This window comes from Parasteatoda tepidariorum, chromosome 7, assembly GCF_043381705.1.
Source record: "Parasteatoda tepidariorum isolate YZ-2023 chromosome 7, CAS_Ptep_4.0, whole genome shotgun sequence".
NCBI lineage: Eukaryota > Metazoa > Arthropoda > Arachnida > Araneae > Theridiidae > Parasteatoda > Parasteatoda tepidariorum.
Genome location: NC_092210.1, coordinates 89,382,749 through 89,410,691, shown reverse-complemented (window position 1 = coordinate 89,410,691; position 27,943 = coordinate 89,382,749). Strand labels below are relative to the sequence as shown.

The window sequence follows — 27,943 nt, the reverse complement described above, 5'->3', positions numbered from 1 at the left end:
TAATGATATTGAAACATGTTAAAGAGTCTCCAATAATCAGGTGATCTTAGGGGTGATTGTGTTCAAGGGTAATCCACATAGTAACTGCATGTATTCCTACATTGGCATGTAGGAATACATGCCAATTTTCTTAGTTTCCCTGTGAAGTGGGTAAATGAAAGATATGAATAGTTACATTTTTTTTTTTTCATTTTTAGTTGTAAATAATACACCATCCTAAATATTTTTTAATGGCTATGATAAAAAAATTATAGACTGATTGTGGTAAAATCGGTGGGGTTTTTTTTCACGATCTGTTTTAGTGTTCTTCAATTATTCAATTTTTGTTTAACTAGTAAGACTGAATTCCCCCCTTGTAAATATAAAATTTTCCCCTTGGGAAATTCTTATTGGCTAGGTTCTAGACAAGGGGAACTGCTCCTAGTAAAGTGTCTAATAGTTAATATGAAGTGCTGCATATATAATTATATTTATATATCTTACATATATATAGTAAAACCTCGCGTTACAGTCACTCCTACAAAACGGACGCCTCTCATCACAAACATATTTTTATTTCCCCGTAAATCTATGAATAAGCCATTATGTACCCTTTCCATAAAGCAAACAGTCATTTATGTCCCAAAACGTTATTTTCTGTTTCTTCAAACTGGGCACCAATTTTTCTAAATTTGAGAAAAGAATTACAGTGTATTCCCGATTATCCGGGTTAATCACTGGGACAGGTCGTACGGACAATCGAAAAACACGGATAATCTGAAAACTCCTTTTGTTAAAGAAAAATTCAACATCAGTACAAAAAATATAAAAATTACTGATATTTGCATGCATAGCATCAAACTAGGAATTTTCCTTTTTAAAAAATGTGTAATGCGTCTTCGCCATATATCGATACACATATTTTACGAACCGCAATAATGTCACCGTAATCAAATCCTCCCATATAATCTAATAAAGCTTCCACGGAGCAGCAGAGTGAGAAATTGTATTTCATTCATTTACTACATCTTCTGCATCAGTTACTATCATTACTATTTGATTTAACAACATAACGATGTCTTCATCAGTCAAATACTGGCAGCCAGGCTCACATGCATCACTTTGAAACCAATCTTCTAAATTTTCTTCATCAAGAATTTCGAAACCTTAGATTTATTTTGCTTGTTCGAGAATACTGTTATTATATTTTTCTTGAACATCTGAAGAGGATTGTTCATGAAGCGGTATGATCTTTCTCCAAGATCGAGATAACGTAGACGATTTTACCTTTGACCTATACTGCAATCCAATAACAAATATTGCTTCCAAAAATTTGGTAGTGTTATAACTTTGTGAATCTAATTTTTTTAATCTTGAAAATGTTTCTCTTTATATTTTCTGTGTGACTCCGGAATGAGCACGGATAATCCGTAAACCGGATAATCGAGAGTGTACTGTTTTTACTTTAAATTTCCAAAACAATTTCAACTTTCTACCATTTTTAAAGAATAAAAATTTTTTTTGCCTTATCTATAACTAAAAGGAATCAATCCTTCTGTCGCCTTCCTTTATCGTCACAAAGAAAGACGAGGGAATGGTATCTGCATGTGAAATATTTAGAGTAGCGGCATCTTTTCACCTGGACAACACTGGCTAAAAGACCTCACAAGCTGAAATGATATATTAAATGCTCTAACTCCTTCTCTCCACTGAAAAATTCCTTTCTTTCAATTTCACCCATGTATTTAACACATCTAAGTTTTTAAAAATATCTAGTCGTTGAAGCGTTGATATAAATTAAACATTTATTCAGACGCTTGGTAGATGATCGATTGTGAATATAACAACTCGTCATAGAGCCTAGTGCCTTACGGGTATGTGTTATTACTTTCTTTTTTCTAGGTATCGCAGGAGGTTTACATTCAGGGAGGTCTTACCCCGTTTCCTATCAAGTGATGGAGAGGTGTTATGAATGTAAACTTAATAATTTGAACTGACTTAAAAAGTGACATATGACTAAAAACCTCTATTCGGTATCATATGACTAACTTGAACTTCTGTGTAAATAGGAAAAGCATATTAATTTTTCTGTAGCTACTTTTAATATTATGAAAATATATCGAGCTTTTTCTTTTTGTAATGAAAAAAATATTTTTTTAAGTTTAACTAAATGTCAATGTAAATTGTTATTATAGGTTATTTAATTATTTCTATATTGTTGCAATTATTCTAAAAATAATTTATGGTTGGTGTTAAACTTCATTATTAGTGAATCCCTGAAAATGGACAATTTTTTTTATCCCAGGAGTGTCCGTCTAATTGAGGTTTCACTGTATTTATTAAATATCCAAAGAATCCTTTTTTTTTCCTTTAAATTTTTTATCTTGAGACATAACAATTTTTTTCAGAAAATAAAGTCAATAAATGTAAATCTTTTGGAAAGATGACCTTTGGAATCTCTTCTCTATGGATCTAACTGTCAGTCATAAACCCAAATTACAGTTACATTTGTAGATTTTTTATTTCTTTTGCCTTGTATAAAGGAGGGAGTATACGGCTGTGCAATTGAAAAATCAACATAAGCATTAAGAAATTCAAAATTGAGATTTTTCTATATTTGGCATCTTTATATGGTAAGCTACATATTGCAAAGAAAAATTTCAAAAATAAGGTTTGTTTTATCAGTTTTTTGAAATTCTATTTCAGCATTCAGAGCTTCAGCAGGAGAAACGTTGTCATGCTACTTTTCTCATAATTAATCGTGAATTTTTTTTTCCAGTTGCATAGCAGTATACAGGCTTACCATTCTCCTTGTCAAGGTAGAAAATTATGAGCCAATGAAAATAGAAATCTGATAGCTATCAGATCAGTACCAGATTCATTTATTAATGAGTAAAAGAATTCAATGCAGTAAACAGAAATTCAACATTTAATCAGAATTGCACAAACATTTACAATGAACACCATGTCGATGAAACTAATTCAAAAATTTGCATCACCCATCAAATTTACAATGAATATAATAATTTGCATAATGATGCCACCTAAAATAAGTTATCAGCAATTTACTTTAAAGAATTGCAAACACTAACTAACAGAAATCCTGACATTGCAACCAACAATTAAGCTATCTAGTTGCAAGTTTCGTGGTTATTACAAGAGGTAAATAAAAAAGATAAATTGAATGTAATTTTGGTAAATAACCTCTCTGGAGGCACATTAGATGCTGTTAATCCACAGATTGTTACACCTGTCATAGATTTTTGCTAATTTCTTATCTTAATAGTATTGTTCACGTACAAATACTCTACCAAAAGGGATAAAACCAAAATTTTATGTTGTTAATTTAAAATAATTTTTTTTTTTTTACTTATTTTTCAATCGTTCATTATTGCTTATAGAAAACTTATTCAAAATCTGGCTATGGTCAGAAAATTTTTTATAAGTTTTGAAAAAAAAAGGGGGCTAGTAGGGATAGTAGAGATAATTATTACAGAAGGTTTTTAAATTGTATCTAAAAGCTTGTCGACCTGATTTAAATTTCATTCTTGCTACATGTGCTGTCCACCGCATTGAGATGAACACATTTTAAAAAGAATGTGATTATAATATATGTTAAGCTCTACATTGTATACATTTAAGTTAGATCATATTTTAAAATACTAATTTAAAGTAGCATTATTAAAATGTATTTTTTTTAATAAATTTTTGATCACTATCTAAATTAAATTTGAAAAATTTCATGCTCTAAAAAGTTAGATATTTATCATGAGATTAAGAAATTGAATATGAGCAGATCATTAAGTGATTTAGATCATATAATATGAAAAAAGGTATTCATATTATATGATCTAAACTTGTATATAAAATCTCTAAAGCTTTATTAATTTTGTTATTCTTTTTTTTTTAGACTTGTGGAAAAGCTAAAATTGCTTGTTATGCAGAACTAAGAAATGCTACATCATCATCCGCAGGGCCATTTTTGTATGATGATACAAAATGTCCAGATTTTCCTGAACATACTGATCAGAAAGTTTTGGAACCCTTCATTTGTTTGGAAGAAGGATCAAAGCATTGGGTGGATCTCCCATCTAATTGGTTGGATCTTCAACCTGATATGGCTAATAATACTTGTGAACCTCCCTCTTTCCCTTTCGGACAAAATAACCACCTTAATAATAATTTTGGATCCTATGGCGTTAAATCAAATAATTCTTCACCTCTGGTAGTTTCTTCTCCTTTGCTTTTTTCACACTTAATGAGGCCAGTTTGTCCAAATGCAGTTATGTTACCAAACATTGAAAGACCTATAACTCCAAATACTTCTGTACAAAACCTTTCACCCTTGATCCCTTTAGCATCAAAACCCATTAGTATCTCTAAGTCCTCATATGACAATTATTTGCCTGTCATTGCATCAAACCCAAATGTATTCTCTAAGCAAATTATTGTGAGAAAATTACCTCCTGGTTTCATAATCCGTACCCCAACCAATTGTCAGGTTACACCCGGAGTACTTCCTGCTAATCCTCTAATGTGTAACACTACTGGTGCTGGAATTCCACTTCAATCAACCATTTCTGCAACATCTCACATAATTAGTGATACTTATAGAATGCCCATGCATCCTATATCCTCTACAATGCCATCTCACACAATGAGTGGCTTTTATAGAATGCCACTTCAGCCTGCAACTTCTCCAGCAATATCTCACATAATTAGTGGTCCTTACAGAATACCACTACAGTCTGCAACATCACCTCAAATGATTAGTGGATCTTACAGAATGTCACATCAACCTACACCATCTACTTATGATCCTTTTAGATTTCCACTTCAGCATAAAAATACTCCAACATCTTCTTTATTTAATGATACTTACAGAACAGACATGAATTCTTCCATTCCAAGTGGAATTAAAGATTACACGAGAAAAATTGGCACTGCTACAAGACTGCAATCTGAATTACCTAGCCAAATCAAGCCAAGTAGTCTACAACCAGAATTAAATATTGTATCTCCCACAATAAATCTAAACAATTTTAAGGAAGCTAAATGCTTTGATTTAATATCCAAGTATCTGAATGTTTATGGATTGATGAAGTAAGTTATTTCTCTATAAGTAATTTTTCTGATTTGCTAATTATTCATAGTTGGCCTGTACTTTTTTCAATCTTTATTCGTAGTCAGTACATTCTGAGATTATTAAAGCACTTAGTAAAAATAAGTACAGAATGACATTCTGAAAAAAAAAGTTTAAAATTTTAGGTTTAAGACGTGTCATTGTTTAGCTTAACTTTTATCTGCTAAGTCATTGATTAAGATTTATTTAGTTTTTAAATTAACAGAAAAGAGCAGATAGTTAAATATGTTTTTAAACATATTTATATGATTACTGTAGTTTACAGAAGCTTTGGTGTTAAAAAAGGGTTCATTGCCAAATCAGAATTGGAGAAATACAACACACAATTTTTTTGCAATTATGCTAATAAAATTTTTACTGTCAATATTTTTAGGAAGATAATTTAGTATTACACCTTTGTCCGTTTTAAAACTTTTTTTTCATGCAATTTTTATTAAATGAATTTTTTTCTGCTTCATCCAAATCAATGCAAATCAAAATAAAAGTAAACTTCTAAAAATTTAGAAACTGACAAATATACTATACGAAATTACCTACTTAAAACTACTAAAAGAAACTACTAGGTACATGGCTCTAAATTCTTGAGAAAACAAAGAGTCTGCCTAAGGGAATTATTTATTTTCATTTTTTTCTAAAGATACGCTGTTGAATGACTCTTAATTATCAAATATTGAAGAACAAAAATTAAAGTTTTTAATTGAAATCCAAGATAGTAAAGAAAAAGATATTTTAATGAACAGAATTGCCATTACACTTCTACTCTTCTTAAAACCAACCCAGCTTCAAATCGTATCGGAAGTAAAATACCCAGTGCACATTGCTGACCACATTCCGTCACCTTGAAATCGTTGAGCCTTAATCTCTAATCCCATTGGCTAACAACTGGCTCTTTATTTTTTTAATTTTAAATATTCTTATTTAAGTTTATGTTTTATTTGCCCTAATTAGTATTCTAATTCAAAATTGTGTATAATACTATGATTTTTTAGCTTGGGCATTAGAGATGGTTGGTATATGACTCTACTTATAAATGTCTAAATGCCACCCATTCCTATGAGTATTTCAGACAGCGATTTATTTTAACTTTGTTTTTGCCTACTGTCAATTTTTTGTTTTCATTTTAGAAACAGGCTTTTTTTTAGATAACTTCTGGGAAAAAGTATGACTTTTATTTTTAAAGTTAATCATTCTTTCTTCACTATGAAGAAAATTTTTTTGCTCATAATTAGAAGTACATAATTAGTATTTTTAAAACTTTTGAGTTGGGAGTTGATAATATGCGACTCGAGCTGTAAAAATTTCAAGAAGTATTGTAACTATCCAATTTTATTTCTCTTTCAATGATTTTCAGTTGTTTTACTGAATTCAATGAGAAAAAAAGGTTAGAAACTGCTTATTCAGAAGTGAAAACTTGTATGCAAACTTATCAGTATCATAAAATAGTTAGAAATATTTGCATGATCATGTTATTTCAGGATGAGTTCAGTTGAATATGTCTTTAAATTGCATTATAATACTGATATATCTCTCCTTTTACTATAGAGCTTCTCAAATAAACACCTTCTGGAAGTGTTTAGTAGAACAAAAAGAGTTGGTAAGTGTTAACATTTTTGCTTAAATTTTAAAAAAAATTATTTTATGTTTTATACCCTAATATTGCTTTACTAATGAAAAAAAAATAATCAAAAAGACTTTTAATGCCTACCCCACTTATGTTTTTCAGTATTTTTATTAAATTTGTAAAATTTTAAAATGAAAAAAGGCTTAGGGACTAAAGTGAAATCTTGTCTGCAAATTCAACAGTGCCATAAATTATTTTGATTAATTTTCATGATTGTGTTAATACAGTATTTTTTTTAATTTAGAGTTACATGTCTATCTGTTGTTTATGTTTTATTTGCCCTAATTAGTATTCTAATTCAAAATTGTGTATAATACTATGATNAACAAAAATAGAGAAAGTAAAAAGGTCATCAGTACTTTGTTAAAAAAGAAAGAACAAAAATAGCTTTAAACAAAGTAGATAAGAAAATGGACGTATAATGTATATTGTTTATATTCGCCACGGATCGGCAAGTTAAAATTCTGTCCGCGGGCCGGATAAAACCTTCCACCGGGCCACAGTTGCCCCTCGGGCCGTAGTTTCCCCATCCCTGCTCTAGAACAATTAAAGACCCTTAACAAATGATTTTCTTCATAACTTAAACCTTGCCCTATTTATTTTGACTGAATTGCAAATTGTTTGAAACGAAGAAAGAATATCCGGAGTATTTACTGTATATTTATTTCAGCAATCTTATTTGTTCAAGAGTTGATGTTGTATATGATTCTATGTTGTTTTAAAACGACAGAGTTTTCCATATCCTTTAATGCAGACTGTTTTCATGTAGATGAACTTCGAAGTAACCAATTTTTCCATATTATAAAGTAGTCTGAATTTTCTTCATGAATATTCTAATTATAGAAAAAGTCTGTTTTAAAAAAAAAAAATTTTTTTGCCTACCCTCGCTTATTATAAAATTTATTTATTTGAAGGTAAATCCATGCAAAATATATATTTTTAGTAAATATTTATTATTTTATTTAGGAATGGTATAAAAAAATGTATTTAATTGCAAGTTATACAATTTTTTGAATCATTTTAACGAATGTAATTTTATATAGGGAACTGCCAAATTTAAGCAAAATTGGTGCAATAGTTCCTGAGAAATCGAATTTTTAATATCTGACTTTTTTTAAATTTAATTTCTCAGGAACTATTCTACCGATTTTGCTCAGATTTTGTATTTTATCATGTAAAATTATGGTTTTTTCAAATGATGAGAAAAATTGTATACTTTACAATTCAAAATGTTTTTAACTATTGTAAAATAATAAAAATTAATAAATATTTACTATAACTTATTTTTTGCATGGAATTTTCTTTGGATAAACAAATTTGATAACAAATTATGTGTGCAAAAACTTTTCTATAAAATACATAAAAAATTTCTAGAGATTTTACAAAATATTCAAAAAGTAAAATTAACATTAAGGCTTTCAAATTTTGGATCACTCTCCCGATCAAACTATGGAGACCATTTTCCCCAGACTGCGACTACCCACTATATTTTGGGCGTCTGTAATCGAATCTGTCAACAAAAAAAAGGTATGTTTATTCAGAGAAAGTACGTTTTCATATATGGTTTCGTAACTTAAAATATAGTCTACACTAATTAATTAGCATATTTAAGGTCTCCCCTTTGAACCAGTAAGAATGAGTCCTAGAATGTGAAGATCAGATCATTAGATCAAATGTTATTCAAAGTGGTCCTTTTTTTTTTGTTCTTTGTCAAATTCATAGGAACATCAAAATAGTTTGGGGAAAGAATATCATATAAATAAAAACTAATCATTTTACTAAAGCATTAAAAAAGGGAGTAGTATGATAAAGCATTAAAAATTGTTTTAAAAAATGAAAATGCATAACTTTTCTGAAACTGTGTACCAAAAGTGAGGCTGGTGATAAAAATTTTCATGAAACATTAGAACTAATTCTTAAAAATAAAGGGACCTAAAAATATTTCTTATTGATAAAGCAGCTCTCTTTTTCTCAAATGTGACCCAATCAGGCAATAGTCATTAAAGGCGAATTTTGTCACTGAAAATTTCTAAGTATTGATGATAGAAAAATCTAGAGCATAGTATTTGTATCTTTGTATTTGTTTTCTGTTTAAGAATTAAATACATGCTAAATAACTTATAAAAAACTGACAATTATTATTTTGATTAAAATGTTAAAAATACTATCAATTTTTCAATATCAGGAAATTTTCCTTACCTCCCTTGAAGTTCATAATATTGTGAGTTGACTATATAAGTTTTTATATAGGTAAATAAACATATTACTTCATGAAATAATTCCACATTGCTATTGAATAGGGTGAATATTCTAGTTAATTTAATCATGTTTGAGGTTACTTTTAATAATAATTTCTGTTATTCTGTGTTAAGAGAAAAAAATTTAAAAAATGCTTTTGCATTAATTTAAAAATTTTTTTTTGTTTGTTTCAGTGGAAACAAGTGTCTTTCAGAGGACTTAGAATTACAGACTGGGACAAATGCTGTCATACTTTACAGAAGCATAGAACCAAAACATTGGTATGTACTAAACAATTTTTTTTTCTGAGCAAATATTAAAATCTCTTAGCATCATAGAAATTTTATTTTTCTGTTCAGAATCCACTTTTATTGTTATAACCACTCTTATTCCCCATTAAATTTACATACCTGCCTAGTCTCCTGTTTTTTAAAGAAGGCTCATGTATTTTACAACTATCTCCTGTCTCATTGATGAAATTTTAAAAAAAATTATAATTAAATTGGCGATAAAATATCTGCTGACGGCAAAAATACTTCTCTTATTCCTCAACAGATAGTACTATTGCCAGTACTGCAGTATGTTGAGTAAAAATATCCTCAGTGGTAGACGGATCATGGGTTTAGAGTCCCCTTGCCGCCAGACTTAACTGTGGGCGTTTTTCGCGGTTTTCCTCTCCATGTAATGCAAATGCAGGTTAGTGTTTCATCACAAAATCCTCCACAGTGACAAATTTCTTCCAATACTTGATCCAGGAGTTCTTTTTGTCTTCTGGATATGGCTCAAAGTTAAAAGTCTATGTAGTTGAATATCAGTAGCCATAAACCCAAAAAAATTGTGTCAGCTGTTCAACGACGTTTATGAAATAAAATAGTTTAAGTAATTATAAATATTGGTTGACAAAATCTTTTTTAGATTAAGATTTATATACAAATTTTTTACTTCTCTAAATGTAAATGCTTATATTATTTCCAATTTTGAATTTCTCTTTTTGACTTACATGATTACGCATGATGTAAAACTTTACTAGTAGCCTAAAAAATATCTAGTAAATTCTCCGCTATTTTATTTCTCTAATGTTGGCCGGTATGAATTTGATTACAAACCTGATAGTAATTCAAAAATGTAAATTTTTTTTTCTTTGTGTCTCTTTAACTCGTCACACAATATTTTTTCCTTTGATTTCCTTTTTTTTAAATTAATGTTGAATTTCAAAACTAACTATATACTTTTTAATTATAGGATTTGTGTGATGTTATAGTTGATGATATAAATGATCCTTGGAAAGGTTTCAAAACAATTATCATGAAGTTATCTGGAATTCGGGATTTAGTAATAGACAAAGTACCTCCATCTTTGTTATATCTTATCGCTACATATATGAGTCAGTTACACAAATTGGAATGTTTCCTTACTTCAGTATTATCTGAACCAGAAATATGGTATGTTTGCACTAAGTTCTGTGTGTACAATTCATTCATGAAACAAATAATAACTTTTACCTCATTCCAGTCTTATTTACTAGTTTCGGGATTCCCAAACTATGTCACAGAACCCCAAGATTTACACCAAATTAATCAAAGTTTGATAAATATAAATTGTCCTCTTTTTTAATGAAAAATCCTTAAACCAACTTAATAATTTTAGGTTTGCTGCAATCAATAGTGAGCCTGAAAATTAAACTTTATTGGAAAGTCATATCACAGTGTAATAATGTCTATAAAAAAAATCTGTTTTTATGTATATCAATAGTATTTTTACAACTGAAGGAACGTATACTAATAGCTATAGAGATTCCGTCTATATTGATAATTTTTAGGAGCAAAATGGCTTGTTCACCAAACTTAAAGCTTTGATTTTGCCTTTGATTGCTAATTTGCAACAAAAAAATTTTATCAACAAAACAATAATCTTAGAAAAAAGGTCGCTAGAATCATGAGCTCATTATCTAAGGCAATATGATATGACCTTTAAGTATTCTTTTTTTTTGAAAAAAAAAAGTTGGGAATTTTAATGCACACAATTCAGTTTAAATAAATTTTTTGTTTCATTATCAATTTATTTTTTCATAGATAATTATTACTTTTACTCATTGGACATTCTTGGTGATATTAAAATTCAAAAATAAAGAACTAGAACGGAAAGCAAGTTATTAAAAATTGAATTTATTTTTATGATCCTTTAATTCTACTTTGTTTTCGTTTATTTATTATTAAATTCAGCAAATGTCTTATCAAATAAAACTAATTTAAAGAGGATAAAAACATAATTTGCATATTTCTTTATTAATATTTATCAGCTTTCTTTAACATGATGGTGATTTTCGTAAAAATTTGACAGTGCACTTAATCTATATTTTATAATAGTCGTTTGTCTGATTTAACCCTTTTAGAACTTTTGCATAAGAGTTATTAATGAATGTAACTTGATTTGTTGATATTTCTTAACAATTTTGTAGATTTTTGTATGTTTTCTTTTGCTATTTTCAGGTCAACACCCTGCGAGTTGGAAATTTCACGTCTTAGAAGCCTTTCAAAACTTAGTACACTGCAAATTGGGTCACTTGGAGGAATAATTTTAAAGGATATGTCCATGTACCAAATGCCGTATTTACCTAATTTAAGATATTTAGTGAGTAAATGTTAAAACCAATAATTCCGAAGTTTGCTTATTGTTATTGATTTTAAGCTTATTCTTTTATTGCAGTTTTTAAGTTATTAATTTTTTGTCTTTGAATCCTGATATTCAATATTTCAATACTATTCTCCCATTTTGTATAAAATTAAAAATCGTTTGAATTTTTCCAACAAACCAATAGTGCAACTATGGTACGCATTCTCATATCTTTGACTATTTGGATTGTCATTGGTATGCATAGAATGCAGATATTAAAAAAAAATACTTTTCTTGCAATAAAATCTTAATTTTTATATTAAACAAGTTCTCAGAAAACTAGTTTGATCAAAATTCTGTATAATGGCCGATACCGCTTGTAAAATTGCTTCAAAAAACATTTTAATTGGTACATTGATGAAAATTGTATTTTTAAATATGTAAAAATCACAACTCCATTAATTAACGCCTCTGATTTTGTCAATTTTGAAATTTTGCTATCTCCATAGCTGCCAGCTCTAATGAATTTACATGTAGACTACTTGGTTTTACCAAGTTTTTACTGGTTTAATAAAAATTTTACTAGTTTTTGTACATTTTAGAAAATTCCTCAAAATTGAGTAAGTTTCCTAAAAAAATCCCTATTGAAATAAAATAAAAAATTTATCGCTTGCTGTCTCAATTATAGTAATCAATTTAAAGCTTTTCTTTCTTTTTATGTTCTCAGTTTATTTTTATTCAGAACTCTCTTTTCTCTTACTATTCAAAATTATGAGTTAATACAATAAAAGCATTTTAAATTCATTTATTGTCAATCGTAAATGGAAAATATTACAGTCCATTTATAGTTATTAGTGTGATCAACTTTTTGTTTTTTGACTATAAAAATTCCCTATGTATAAATTATTTAGTATGCTATGCAACAGTTATAATTAAATTTGTACTATCTTGTAAAGTTTACTGGATTTTTTTCCTACATAAGTTAGTAGCTATGAGCCTCCTTTATTTAGAAATAAATGTTTACTAAGCTTTTATTTATTAAAAAATTGATCTTTAAATCAACCTTCCTGTTCTCTAATTTTAAGACATGAAAAAAGTTATAAAAAAAAACTAAAATGAATACCCTTAATTCTAATATTACTACCAAAAATTATCTCCATTACTAAATAAAAGTGATTAGCTCTAAAAATTGATGCTTAAAAATGTCGATACAGGTTGACGTCTTTGTGTATATTACTTTTCACACAATATTTCATTGATAATATTTTTATGAAAACTGGAAACTAAAGAATGGAATAACTAGGAATATATTTTTTTAAATAATTAATAGCATTGAAACTCTGGGCAAAAATATATTGAGCCTTCCCTATTACTCTTTATTTTTTTAATTGATTTACTTATTAAAAATTGGTTAATATTTGTAAGAAAATCATTAGCTTAGTTTAGGGGGATTAGGACTAATGCTTAGAGTGTGGATTCTAAAAGTCTTAAACCTTTGAGCAAAATTTTACGGAAATTTCCCTGCTTTGCTCTATTTTACCATTAAATAATACAGATAACTATTTTTGGATGCAGGAAAACCAGTAACTTCAAATCTTTAAAAAAATCTATGTCTAACTCTCAAAAATTTAAAGGATAATTAATATTCTTGCTCTTTTTTGGATTTTAACATTCTTAACTTGCTTATTTTTTTCATTTTTCAGTCATTAACTGGATTCAAATTTAACTCCGTGAAGAATCTAGAAGTATTATCTCAGAATCAAAATTTAGTGTCTCTAGAGCTTGGTCATTGCTATGATATTGAGCCTGAAGTGAGTTTTATTTATTTACCATNTTTTTTTTTTTTTTTTTTTTTTTACCATTAATGTGTTTAATGTAAAAATGCCTACTACTTTTTATGTTTTTAAATTCCATTTAATAGGATGTTTTATAACTCTCTTTCGAATCATTTAATGCTAGCTTGGTTGTTTTTGTATTTCCCCCCCCCCTAGCTTAGCCAATTAGTTAATAATTTACTAAATTATAATTTATAAAATTCTGATTATTTCTTAAATGATTAAATTGAGCTTAACTATGTTCGTACTTTATTATTGAATAATAAATAGCCGTATTTCAATCGTTTTCGTCTTTCCATTTAATTTTTCTTAACCCCTTGACATATCATTTTAAAACTCTAAACTGTGCTTGACATAACTACTATAAAGTGATGAATTATATAAGCCTACGAATTATATAGAAATAATGGTGGATAAAATCTACTAAATTGAATTTATTAATCCAAGAATCACAATTGATAAACTACCACTTTAAAATATTTATTTATTGTCCGGAGCAAGTTGGCATCTCTTGTGTTGAAGACGTCTGAGACACATAAATTATTGTTTTGACATAAAAAAAAACTAATGACGTCTTCGTATGTCAAGGGGTTAGTAAAATAGAGGGATGTATTTTTCTTTTTATTTCGCTTCCATCTTCTGTTCACTGATATGCGCATGCAATGCATTTCCCCTACCCCCCTCGTAAATCAAAGAGAAAACGAAATCAGCATGCCACTTTTTTAAGTTTGATTGGTGGCAGCTTATCAGCAAAACAGCGATTCTTTCGAAGACACAGAAGATAATTAAACATTTGTACCTTCCCTGCCCCCTTTTGATCTAAAGATCAAGTTCATGGAAGAAATATTGAAGTTTCTCTAGACAAACGGAGGAGAAAAATCCACCCTCCCCCCACATTTTCCTTTACTCAACTTCAAGGCTGAGTCAAACTTCCACTTTTTTTCCATAATCGTTTTAGTTCAAAATGGCGGGAAAACTAAGCATAGTTTTTCCCATTTTCTGGATTCCGGATAAAGGATTCTCTACTGTGTTATTTTTTTCAATAGCAATGAGTGTGTGTTTAAATTAATATCAATTGTTTGATATTGCATGTTTTTAACTTAAAACTATAAAAACATCCCACATACTTTACATTTGAGAAATATTTCTATCATTGCATTTTGTTTACATATTATTTTTTTTTAATTAAATAATTAATATGTTTATAATTAGGTTACAATTTTGAAGAATTAATATGTTTACAATTTGAATAAAAGTTATAGTAAAAGATAACTGTTTTTATTTATCGCTTACTCTTGTTGATTCTATCCTGTTTTTGTTTTTTTTAGATATATGGAATATTAAAGCAGCTGACAAACCTTGAGAAGTTACGCTTAGAAAATGGTGGGAGTGTGGATAATACTGGTCTTCCTGAAGCATTGTTGGAAATGAAACAGTAAGAAAAAAATATTTTGCAAGATTATTACTCTTGAATAAAAATAATTATGAGCACTAAAAAGAAGGGGAAGATTATTCGAACTTGACTTGATTATTTCTGAGAAATCAGCACGTAAATTGTGATGTTATATTGCAATTTTCTTTTTTGCTGATGGTGCAAAGCAGACACCTTAGGCTCAGTAATATCTCTCAGTAATAACATGGTTTCAAATTCCTGACTTGTTCATGTTTTAAAATTCATCACATTTTAAAACTATTTATTTTCGGATCCAGTTATGGTGTTATCTTTTTCCGTTTCTTTAATAAATAAAACATTGCATTTACTGTCAATGAAGAAAGGGTAATTAAATATGTTTTAAACTAATTTATAAATATTTTTAGATAAATTTACACAAATTTATATTTACTAAAATTTATTTCTGATTTGAAGAAAATTAATCTAAATAAATTTCATCACATCTTTTTTTTTTAATATAAAAATTAAATTATTATATTTTTTTTTTAGTTTCTGCTTTTAAAAAAAGTTAGGTATAATTTGGGCAAAAGTATTGAGAACACTCTCAAGAGTTTTGAATGATAGTTGTAAAAAAATAGAAATGGAGTTCAATTAAAGTTAAAGTGTAGGTATAAAAAGAAAGGGAAAAAAATTAATACTCATACAAGCATGAAAATATATTTAAATTTTGCATATCCTGCTACAAAAATTTTTATTAAAATACAAGCCATGCTTCAAGTAAAGTTCCACAATCAAACTTTTCAAGAATGTATCTACGAGAAATTAAATTTGCTAAATACGGTAACATAAAAATGTATAATGTACATTTTATATTATACCATAATCAATCACACACAATAATTTCAGTGACCTACAACACAATTCTTAATAATTCTTATTTTAATATAATTAATTCATACTTATCACTGTTTAAACAATTTTTAAATATATAGCAAATGTTAATCCACACTTTAGATTTGAAACGGTGTCAGTGCCAAAAATAAAAAACAGACCGCCCTAAATAACTTTTGATCTAAAAATCTTAACGTTCTAGAACTTAATCATAAAGGTTTGAAATGTGCTAATTAATTAGTGCAGACAATATTTTGTATTATGAAATCAGATACAAAAACATACTTTCTCTAAATAAACGTCCCTTATTTTTGATAGACTCCTATTTCCGACTTTCAAAGTATAAAGGATAGGTGCAAATTTCTGAGGATTTCTAAAGGGGGGGGGAGACACCTAAATAGCATCACAGTTAAATTATTTAAAAAAATTTAATTATTGTTTGTCAAAAAAAACTTTCATTATGTTAATCTAACTATTGAAGGGAATTTATATCTGAATTCAGATGATCTTAAACAATAATTTTAGAAAAAATGTTTTTGCTGTTTTGTTTCATTTTTAGTTTTGAGAAGTGACACCAAATATTTAAAATAATCAAAAACTACTTCTGGTATAGTTAGAATAAAAATGTGAATTGATAGAATTGTTGAACCCTTCTGAAACACTTCTTCTGAATAAAGTAATTGAAAAAAAAATTATGAGCTGTTTTAGTGTTATTAATGAAAGTTCTTCAAAGTGCTCTTTGTATAATTTCATAAATGGAACTTTAGCACACATCTGTTTGCATGAGGAAAATGTTTTTATTTTTGTGTGTGTGTTTTGCAGTAAATAATTGATTCACAAAAAATACTGGCACTTTGTCAATAACAGACCAAATAATGCCAAAGAGATATGTGTTAGCTTATGATATTCAGCATTGTTAGCAAAAATGATTTACTTCTGAAAATTTTTATTTGCGCAAAGTTTTAGTGAATAAACGTTTGAAAATGTTACTTTCTACTAATTATACAATTTATATTCCATAGCTTGATACATCTTGAATTAATGAACTATAAAATCCCACATACTTTGTCTGATACTTTAAAGCAGTTAATGGAACTTATCCATTTGAATGTTTGGCCAGATAATACAAGTGAAGTAAGCTTCTTTTATGTTTCTTTGTAAATCATATAATCAGGGATGAGTTCTGCTTTTGCGAAATCCCCCAAAAATATTCATTTTTGCACTTTTTCCTACCTAAGTAAATGTGATTTAAATGTACACATTTCATTCATATTCATGCAATTTAGTATTACACATCTTGATCTATATTCACTCTATTTAATGATACATATTACGAATTGTATTCATGTGACTTAAAAAGCACTTGTCAAGATTCGTGTTTAAATAATTTTTGTTAAGAAATAAGGGGGAAAATTGTGAGTTGTTTACATATTGCAACTTAAAATTGCACATCCTGAGTACATCGTAATAGATCTGTATTCACGCAATTCATTTTCACACCATTTAAAATTGCATTTTAAAATTCATATTCACATTGATTTAAAACTCTCACATTAGCGGGGTTGTCATCCACCTGGAATTATCAGGGAATTTTTTTATTCGGAAAAAAACAAATTTGTGTAAAACCTTTGAAAAATCAGGGGCTTTTTTTTCTACAATTTTCTGAATTTCACTATTATTTTACCATCCATTTTACTCTCTTTTTTTAGATGGAAATTTACTGCCTAACGGTTGAAATGTTGCCAACTTAGCAACACTTTGCTGGCATAAAAAATTGCTATATTTTTACCCTGTTAAGCTAATGTATTTTCACCCTGTAAGCCTCATGAAATAGAGTTGGTTGAAAAAATGAATTTTTGAATTTTGGTATGCTTTAGTTCGGAAATGTTACCTATTGTAAAAAGAATAAAATTTGGCATGAAAATTTTTTAAAACTATTAATATCTTCAGTTAACACATACTTAAAATTAATTAAAACTTAAAATTAATGATGAAAAATTGAACCTTTGTAAAAAAAAAATTTTAAAATTCAGTTGGTTAAGACTTATGAAATAAACATGCTTTAGTTTTTTTATGCTTGTTGAATGATTCAAATGCCCTAAATAAATTCAATTTTGATCAATTATTTAATTTTTTACAGTCATGCAACATTTTAGAAAAAACCTAGGTACACCAATTTTTCTAAATTTTTGAAGAATATCTCTTAACACATTATGCAAAATCAGAACAATCCTGGAACTCACCACTAATGTGATAGTTGCATGACAAGTTCCACCTACACCCTACCCAACAAACCATCCAATTTTTGATTTCGTTTTTACACTATATTTACAACTAGTTACAAAAATTTTTAATGGACTTGCATCTTGCTAAAATATTACAGTTTTTGTTTATGCCTAATGCATATTTAAAATTTGATTATTTGAAGATAAGAGGCTGAACTGATCTAGATCTTGGTGTTGCTAATATATATCCATCTCTAGCTTCATGTTCACATATTTTATTCTAGCTGATGTAACAAGTTTGGTGCATCTTTCTAAAGCCTAGGACTTATGGAGTAACTAGTATTTCTCTAATGCACATGGTGTCGGAATAGATCAGTGATTTAATATCATCTTCACTTAAATCTCTGAGCGTTAGGGGAGAATATACCTCTCAAGAATTTTAATTAATCTAGAGCATTTGAAGTTAATCTTCAATAGTAAAAAATTTGGTCTTTGCAAAAGTTTCCTATCAAATTACAATATCTGCTGTACATTTTAATTTCAATCACTTTGGGCATTGCCTAGAAGTCTTGAAAAATCACGATCCAGTTCCTTTGTCCAACTCCTGACTGCTAACTTTTGTCAACCAAGTCCTTAGGTTGTATATAGGAAAGATCTTAAAAGGTAGTTCCAAAGAGAAAAACTGTTAGAAATTTTGAACTGTCGGATTACTTTGAAATCATTCATTGGTGTGGTATATCCTTCCTCAATGCTGCACGACTTAAATGAGAAATTCACACATTTAAATCGCACATTGTGCTGACACTGCACGCATTAGAGAAATACCTAACTTTCTCTCAACTCTAAGGCTGTGTCAAACTTGTGGCAGAACTTCTAATAAAATATGCAAGCATGAAGCTAGCGATTGATGTATCAGAGCAACACTGTCTTTATCTGTTTCGCCCCATTTCTCAAAAGAAATTAGGCTTTAGGTATTAAGTAGATAAAAAAAAAAATGAACCTAAATAATGCAGTAAGCCAAAGAATCCTACTACATTAAAAATCATTGTATATAGCTGTAAATATAAAATAAAATTCCCTACAAAGTTTGGTTGGGTCGAGTGTTGGCAGAACTAGATTTGCAGCCATCTTCACGCAGTAAGATTTAGGTTGTTCTAATCTAGAATATTGAGTGAAGAGATATGCAGTGAAAATTACAAAAAATTGGTAAACTTCTGGGGGGGGTTCCCTAAAATGCTAGAAATTTAAATTATTCATCAGAATTTAATTTATTTAGGATATTCATAGCATTAAACAATCATTAAAAAAGTAAAGCACTATTTTTTCTAAATTTTAAGTGTGCTGCATGAAAGAAAGATAATTAGCGTTTTTATTCTCAAAACAAACAGCAACTTTTCCACACTAAAGTGTTGAGGAAAAAAAAAGAAGAAAAAAAAAAACATTTTTTTAACCCACTCTAGCGTGAAACTCTTGCATGGTTGCTAAATCCTTGAAGAAACTTTGACCTCTGTAGAGATGCGGTTCATGAAAGGCAATGAATGTGGTAGGGCAGGAGATGGGATTAGGATATTTGCTCCGGTTCAAAACCAGGAGATTTTCTTTTTTGTCTTCCAGTCCCTGGATCAAAAACATTTTTCGTTGAAGTTTATTCCCTTATGCTTTGGGAGTATTTTTTTTCTTTTGACAATGACTCCAAATATTGTAGTATATTTTATTTTATAAAGTTCTCAAAACATTATTTCGGCATTACTCAATAACAATAAATTTTATTTCACACTCTTATTCTGAAAGCTTTCGTACTCCTGCCCAATGAAATTGTCGAATTATTTTCTACTCCTCCAAGCCAACCAACCACACATCTTTTTCTTAAATTGCTAACAACAATGTCTGTATACAAATCATTACAATTGTTGCATGGATGTTAATTTTCTCGATTTTATTATAACTTTTTAACATATTTTAATTTTAAAAGGGTTCTTTTAAGAACCAACTATGTTTTGATAACATTCAATTTTACTGTTTTGTTGGTAAATATTTGATTTTCGATTCAAATTGTGAAGCCAGTCGCAATGTTGAAAATTAATGATTGTTGCGTATACTCCGAAAATATTTCCTAAATTGTTTTTCTTTTTTCCCTAAATCCTGGAAAAAGCAAAGTAATTTATGAGTAACATGTTAAATGATGTATATATATAGAATATGAAGAAATTTATTTATATGTGTTTATTAAGAATAAGGAAAACAAAACTTCTTTCTTTTTCTCTGCACTCTACAGGTACATGTTTTTAGTTATAAAATTTAAAAAAATTAATTCATCTAAAATAAAAAAGCATGTGGCAAGATTGCAATTCTTTAATTATTTTGATTTCAAATAAAAAAGCAAAAAATAAAATGTGAAGAATATATATTTCTCTATAGAGAATGCAACAAAATATTCGATGATTTTGCAATTAAAAACTGAAAAGCTCTGCAAATAATAATATTAATTCAAAATCAACATTATCTAAACATTTTACTTTAGATATTGGTTTGAAGAAAATATGATCAAGTTTTGACAACTACCCCAGCTGCTACATGGTGGTCCAGTTTTAAAAAATATGCAATAGATGAAAGTTTCACAAATCTTGCTTGTTCCTTGATGGCAATGCCTGTTAGTTCTGCTGGACTTGAGAGAATCTTCTCAAATTTCTCCTTTGTGCATAGCAAATTGAGAAATTTATTAGGTTTATAAACTGCATCAAAACTTGTCTTTTGTTATAGATTACTGCAGACTGCAAACAATATAATATTTAATTTTGAACGGTGATAATTTTGTAAATAAATGGCACTTTGTTTAACATTTAATTGTTTTTTCTATGAATTATCCATTGTATGTCAATCTCAGTACTTTTGTCATTTTCTGAATTTCTGCCACAAATGTGGCAGAAACCGGTTTCTGCCATGCCGGTTTTAACCACCTCTGCAGAAACGTGCCAACATTGCTAATGAGTTACCAGCGATCATAATAAGGCGATTACAACTTTTTTTGTTGATTTTTATTTTAAACTTTTTAGTTCAGGGATTATTTCATTTATTCATTATTATTATTTTTTTAATTCTTAACTAGATTCTTGCACCTCCTTCCTGAAGAATTAGTTCTTATTGGACAGGAAAAAATTATAGGCAAGAAAATGAAATGCCTTTTTTTTTAAAAAAAAAAAAAACTTAGATATAAATTTATTTTATTTTTTTATACTGACTTTGTTGAATAAATAATTATATGACGTGACTATGGTTTTTATAGAATGAGTTCTTATTCTTTCAGGGTCCATTAGTTAATCATAATCTGTTCCAAGCTATTTCAAGTTGCAAAAGACTGAAATATATTTGCTGGGGAATCATCTCTGAAGTGGAGGATGCAAATTCTCAAGTCCTAGAAATGAAAAGTGTTGAACAGGCTATTAGCACACAGCTTACTTTTAAGGAACTCTTTGACAAATTGGTGGAATTCTCTTCTGGTAAGGTAGAGGTGAAATGCGTACACAGGTCTACATGGAAAGAATTTTGTTATGCAAGAAAATGATTCAGTCACTTTATTTTACTGATGAGACAAAATTAATCTTGTTTGACTGAGAAAACATATAATCAGGATTTTGTTTGAAATAAAGGTGGAATAAAATATTCGGAGCAACTTACATTTAAGGAGCTCTTTGACAGATTAGTGAAATTCTCTTCTGGTAAAGTGGATGTAAAATGCATATGCAGAGGTCAATGTGGAAAGAATTTTGTAATGGAAGAAAATGATTTACTCCATATATTTTACTATTGAAAAAAGAGGAATCATGTTTTACTGAGAGAACATGTAATTAGAATTTAGTTTGAAATGAAAGTTCGCTTGCTTTTCTGCATGGCAGCTTATTGTACCATAAGAATTTAATTTCTTATCCTCACTAAGTTTTTTTATGTGATAGATTTTATCTTTCCTTCAAATATTTTTTTATTGTGCACTCATTTATGTAATCATTTTTTCAATCTATCATTTTCATTGTATATTTACTATTTTGCTTTTGCTAAATAAATCTTTTTTTACTGCTGTTGTTCAGATGTATGCAAGATAATAGACATACTTATGCTTGTTGGTGTAAATAATGTGTGTTGTCTTACCTTGTTAATGTTTTTATTAATCTCACTGCATATTAGAGTGGCCCGGAAAAAAACTTTTTTTTTTTTCCACTATAGCTAAATTACAAGAAATCCTAATCTAGTATGTAAAGGAAAAAATTATTACGAAATGTTTTATTTCACATGTCAACTTTAAAATTTATTTAAAAAAGGAGAAGAAAAAAAAATTTTTTAATTAAAAAATTTATGTGCAAATGCTTAATATTTTTAAAAAAAAAAGTAAGTCTCTAATTTAGTTTTTATGTGTCAGTTTAATACTGGGACTTTGTGAAGAACAGAAAATTGGTAGTAAAATGTTTCATTTGTAAAACCAATTTTTTCTTTTCTATACAACTTTTCCATACTATAGTGATTGGGAAAAAGTGTGTTTTCAGATCACTCTAGTGCATAGGAATTTTTTGTTCCTAAGAAATTATTGTGTACATAATGAAATTGTAAATAAAAACTTCTGGTATTATATATGTTTTCTTGTTTCTAAATGAATTATTAATCAAAAAATAAATGAAAGTATAACACAACAGTATCAATAAAGAAAATTGATAATTCTGAGAAATGATATAAGTTATTTTTTTTATTATTATTAAACAACACCTAAGCGTAAATTATGCAGGAAAGTTGCGTTCATACAGATATTTTAAATTATTTTGGTTACAGCATAGTGTAACAAGTTTTAGATTTAAAAATGGACAGCATTTTTTTCCTGAGCTATAACAAAAAAAAAAGTTTTGTTTTTATGTGTTTAATTGAAAGTGAAAACAATTTTGCTATCGTATTAATTTTCTATTGGTTGTAAACAGTTTAAAGACAAATTTACCAATTATTTAGATAAAATAAAAGTATTAGAAGGGAGTTTATCAACTAAAAAATCAGACACAAGTAAAAGTACTGAAGCAAAAAATGTGAATAAAGCACAAATGAAAGTTGGGTAAACTAGCCANAAGTTGGATTCATACAGATATTTTAAATTATTTTGGTTACAGCATAGTGTAACAAGTTTTAGATTTAAAAATGGACAGCATTTTTTTTCCTGGGCTATAACAAAAAAAAAAGTTTTGTTTTTATGTGTTTAATTGAAAGTGAAAACAATTTTGCTATCGAATTAATTTTCTATTGGTTGTAAACAGTTTAAAGACAAATTTACCAATTATTTGGATAAAATAAAAGTATTAGAAAGGAGTTTATCAACTAAAAAATCAGACACAAGTAAAAGTACTAAAGCAAAAAATGTGAATAAAGCACAATTGAAAGTTGGGTAAACTAGCCAGTAAAGGAACACTTAAGCATAGCTTGTCTTTAAAAAACTGTAATTTTAGGTTAATGACAGTGTCAACATATGTTATTAAATGCAAATTATGGGGGGGGGGGATTTCAGAGAACTTAAATAATATTATTTAAAACTTTTGGTGATTCAAATAATAGTAAAGATAACTTAGTGAATGAACACTAAATGTTACAGTTGATGAATTTATAAGCCATATAAATACCTGAAAACAAGATCTTCCTTGGAATTATAACATATAACCACAATTAAAGTCGAAAATTTTACTTTTTTTTTTCCAGTTGTGTCATGGAAAATAAAGTGGTTTTGAATACATGATTAAAAAAAAATTTCATTTTCTTTCTTACAATTTGATATTTGAGTCTGAATCATGAATGTAATTCATAGTGTTATCTAATGTTTTTATTATTATTTTATCACATTTGTTTACTCTTTTTTCTTTTAAGTTTTATTTCTTGCTTCAATTTACCATACCGCAGTTTTTCTGAAGTTAATGCAAAAGGTAATTTATTCCTTTTTTTTTTAATTTGGCATTTTTCTTTTTTTTGCAATATTTGCCCAATGTAAATAGTTCTTCCAAATTTCTTCTGATTTTTCAGTAACATTTCTATAATTTTTCACTGAATAACAGACGGAAGAAAGGAGGTTCAAAGTCTTCTTTCGATTACTTATATCTAGTGAATCTTCAGTTACCATTTTCTGACTTTGATTACTTACAGAATCATATGTTTTTTCTACTAACAATGCCTCAAAAGGACTTATCTTAAAATTGATATCCAAGATACATTCATTATCATTCTTAGTTGTTTCAACTTCAGTGCCAAAGTTTGGCTTGCACGATTCTTCGATATTGAGAAGAACTCAGACTCTTGGGTGTTTGGTTAGATTCGTTAGTCAATATTGCATTAAAAATTTGCTACATATACTCATACATTGCAATACTTTTATTTTCGTTACTTTTAATGGAAGTAAAAAGTGCGTACTTTTACCTGTACTCTTGTTTTTGCTTTTCATTACTTTTTTTTTGGAAAAAGAAGTATTTGTAATGAATGTGCCAAACTTTTTTCTGAAATTTTAAATTATTTTTATTTTCACATTGTATACCCTAAGGAAAATACTCTTTTTTTCCCCCTTTCTTTTCTGACCATAAAGGGGGTGCAGAGGTCGAAGATCACAGAAACTAACAACCACCCCACCTGCTTGATCAACAAAAATATTCTGGTAGAACCTTCTGTTCTTGGTTTAAAAAAAAGTTTTTATTTTAAGAGAGCTTTAGCAGAAACAGCTACAGAAGCATCCTCCTCTAGAGGTGATGTATGTATCTTTTCTGACCAATGGAACAATATATTTCATTCAAATGTCACTGGATCATATCTTTATTGCTTCTGGGAAAGTGTTGACAGTCTCCTTTCTGAGCGTCTCGTTTTCTTCTCATGATCCAAACTCAAACTTCTTCCTGTGGAAACTTTCTGGGTGTTCTTTTTCTTAAAAATCTAGATAAATCTAATCATAAACCACAGAGCAACCTCGCACTTCAAATGAGCTCACCAGATTTTTGGTCATCCTGCCATTAATTTTGCATGTGGTCATCACTAAAAGATACTTTCCATCAAGCCATCTTGTCCCTTTTTTGGTACGTTAAGAAAATATTTACTTTTTTTAATGGTCAAATGCAATTATTTATGTATGCATAAATAATTTATTGTGCTATCTATAAAAGCTGAATAATTGAATTATTTGAGTCTTTTATAATTAAAAAAGTTCTGTTTAAACTTTTTTTTTTCAAATTATCACACTATTATTAAATTTTAAAAATAGATTTTATTTTATGGATAGTGAAGGTCAAAGTTATGGGCCAAAAAATAAATTAAAATTTTTTAGCTTTTCCCTAATTTTTAATTTGTTAAATATAATTAAAATAACTATAATGTTTAAAATTATTGAGATATCTACTTGGCTTATTGCTGGAAAAAATATCCACTTCAGTAAATGTTTAAAAAATTTATGATCGTCATTTAATATGTTAAGTCGCAAAATGACAGTCGTTTTAACATCTTTCTACTATTTTGTATAGATTATCTGAAGATCTTTGCAGCTAAATAGTTTCTGAAACTGAATAATTTGTCTCAGTTTGTTTTTGAGTGCTTAAATATTTTGAGGTTTGTAATATATTTTTAAAATGTTGCTGCGACCATCCACCCTGAATAACTTCTTCTAATCAAATATTCAACAGAACTGATTCTGCAATATTTCAATTTTTTGGGAAGAGAAAAACTACTATTGGCGGCACTTTTTTTTCGTATTTTTAAAAATTAACAAAAAAGCTTCTGAAATTTTTTTCACAAATTATTTAAATTTATTTATCTATTATACAACTAGTAGTTGAGGAATGTCAAGTAAAAAAAAAGTACATAAATAATACACGCAATGTTTCATTCAATCATTGTACAATTAAATAAAAATAATTTTAAAATTAGCTATGCTTGTAAAATTTAAAAAAAACATTACATAATAATAAATAACATTAACATAATCATTCACAGCGAATATTTGCTTAATTTTAATGTAAAAAATGAAACCTAAAATGTGTATACAACAAAAAAGATCACAATGTAAAAACTTAACTTATTTTATTACAAAAATAAATATGTACATTTCTCATTGAGTTGCTTTAGTTGAAGAAGTTACTTTTTTCTTATCTTTCTTCTTTAATCCATCCATATTTCCTTTAATTAAATTGGCATAAGCCTGCAATTTTTAAAAAGAATATTAACTTAGAAATAAAAGCAAACAAAATAAGCTATGCAATTAATAGTTATATTAACAAAGGATAACTAAAAAAAAAAATAAGCTGACAATTGATAATTAGCAACAAAAAAAACAAGTTAACGAGGAATCACAAAAAATAACAATTAATGTTTAAAAAACTAATAATAACTATAAAATATAGACAAAAAATAAAATAACAGTTAATAACTAATAAAAAAAACTATTAAATGACGCGAGAGAAAGAAAGCAAAATAAGAATTGCACAAGTCATAAGAGCTGGCTGACACGCCGATTCCTTCACCTTGGAAACTAATTCATCTCCAAACAAAAACCCCACTTTCTTCATTTGCTTTACTGAGAAGACATTTTTAGGATCAATTCATTTAAACATGAAAAAACCCTTAAACACGTTTTCAGATAAAATTTTCTTATTATACAATATTTATATATAATTGAACGCACATTTAAACTGTAATTAATTAAAAGATAAAAATATATTATATACATATAACTGGTTGGATTCCAAAAACAAATAACTTTATGAAAGAATAAAATTCAGGAAAGCAATTTGAAAAAGTTTGAGTCTGTCCCAATAGATATTAATAAAACCATTCATAAAATTGTTATTGACCATTTAACAACATTAGAGGAGAGAATTGTTCATTATTTCCCAAATTTAGATCGAAAACAAATTTTATTGGGTTCGTAATCCATTTGTGATAACGAATACTTCTGTATTTGAATAAAGAGGAAGAACTAATTTCGCTTTCTAATAATTGAGATCTAATTTTAAAATATTCGAAAGAATCCATTAATTCATTTAGGATTTATTAGCATTAGATTTGACTATCCCATGATAGCCAAAAGAGCTTTAAAAATATTATTACAATTTTCTACATTTCATTTTTGTAAATTCGGATTTTCAATATTAACCAACATAAAAACGAAAAAAAGATGGAGACTGTTAAATGTAGAAGACAATATGAGAGAAGCACTATCATTTTTACGACCAAATATAAATGAAAACATCAAGCTCAAATTTCTCATTAAAAGTATACTTATTATTAACTTGTAATTAATCCCTTAATAGATACACTTTTGTTTAGTACATATTATTTTATTTTACATTCAAAACTATTATCACAAACGACTTTTAAACTTATTTTTTTCTTTGTGTGCAATCAAATTTCGAAATCGTCAAAAGTGTGCCACAACAAAAAAAGGTTGAGAATCACTGATTTAGAATATGTGAGTATTTTCCAGTCCTATAGCCTATCTTGGTGAATAAATGGAGCCTTCAACTAATTTAAATAAAATTCGTCTTTTATTCTTTCTTAGGTCAGACCTTCGAATTCTCCCAAAAGTGTATTCATTATTTGCAAGTGACTGGAATCAACTCTAATGAATTGAAGGATAATTGAAGATATTATATAAACCAAACAGGAAAAAATTAGATTTTTTTTTATTTGTAAAAAGCACTACTTGCAAAGGTTAAACTTTAAAATTGGAAGGCAGATTTTAATGATTCTTGTTAAATAGACATTAATGTAAATTTAATCATTTTTTTTCCTTTGTCACAAAATTATCTTAAATTAATCTAAGCCAGTGTTTCAATATATAGGAAAACACAAATTTAAAGAATACAAATATCAATTAGTTTAATACATCCACCATATTACTTACCAACTGAAATTTGTTCACATCTTTGCAACTAACCTGTAATAATTTAAAAATAATTATTCTTTGTTGAAATAATAAAAAAATAATTTGACAATACTGCATGTTTCATAAAAGTA

General features: G+C 28.0%; 2 protein-coding genes across 4 annotated transcripts in view; one reads left to right on the top strand and one right to left on the bottom strand.

Annotated features, from left to right (window-relative positions):
• Window positions 1-22,556, top strand: part of LOC107457197 (uncharacterized) — a 53,751-nt gene extending 31,195 nt beyond the window's left edge. For all 3 annotated transcript variants that reach the window (XM_071182922.1, XM_071182921.1, XM_071182923.1), the window contains 9 exons: window positions 3,890-5,082; window positions 6,665-6,716; window positions 9,176-9,262; window positions 10,224-10,423; window positions 11,471-11,612; window positions 13,298-13,405; window positions 14,758-14,864; window positions 16,736-16,847; window positions 21,243-22,556. In XM_071182922.1, the coding sequence (XP_071039023.1) occupies window positions 3,890-5,082; window positions 6,665-6,716; window positions 9,176-9,262; window positions 10,224-10,423; window positions 11,471-11,612; window positions 13,298-13,405; window positions 14,758-14,864; window positions 16,736-16,847; window positions 21,243-21,500 (2,259 nt within the window). In that variant the 3' untranslated portion in view covers window positions 21,501-22,556. The remainder of the gene's footprint in view (window positions 1-3,889; window positions 5,083-6,664; window positions 6,717-9,175; window positions 9,263-10,223; window positions 10,424-11,470; window positions 11,613-13,297; window positions 13,406-14,757; window positions 14,865-16,735; window positions 16,848-21,242) is intronic.
• Window positions 22,557-25,991: 3,435 nt separating this feature from the next.
• LOC107457198 (signal recognition particle 14 kDa protein) lies at window positions 25,992-27,863 on the bottom strand (the record flags this gene model as incomplete). Its single annotated transcript, XM_071182920.1, is given in 2 exon segments — window positions 25,992-26,126; window positions 27,831-27,863. Coding segments are annotated over 2 exon segments (123 nt in total), but the record flags the coding sequence as incomplete, so codon positions are not given.
• Window positions 27,864-27,943: the final 80 nt, after the last annotated feature.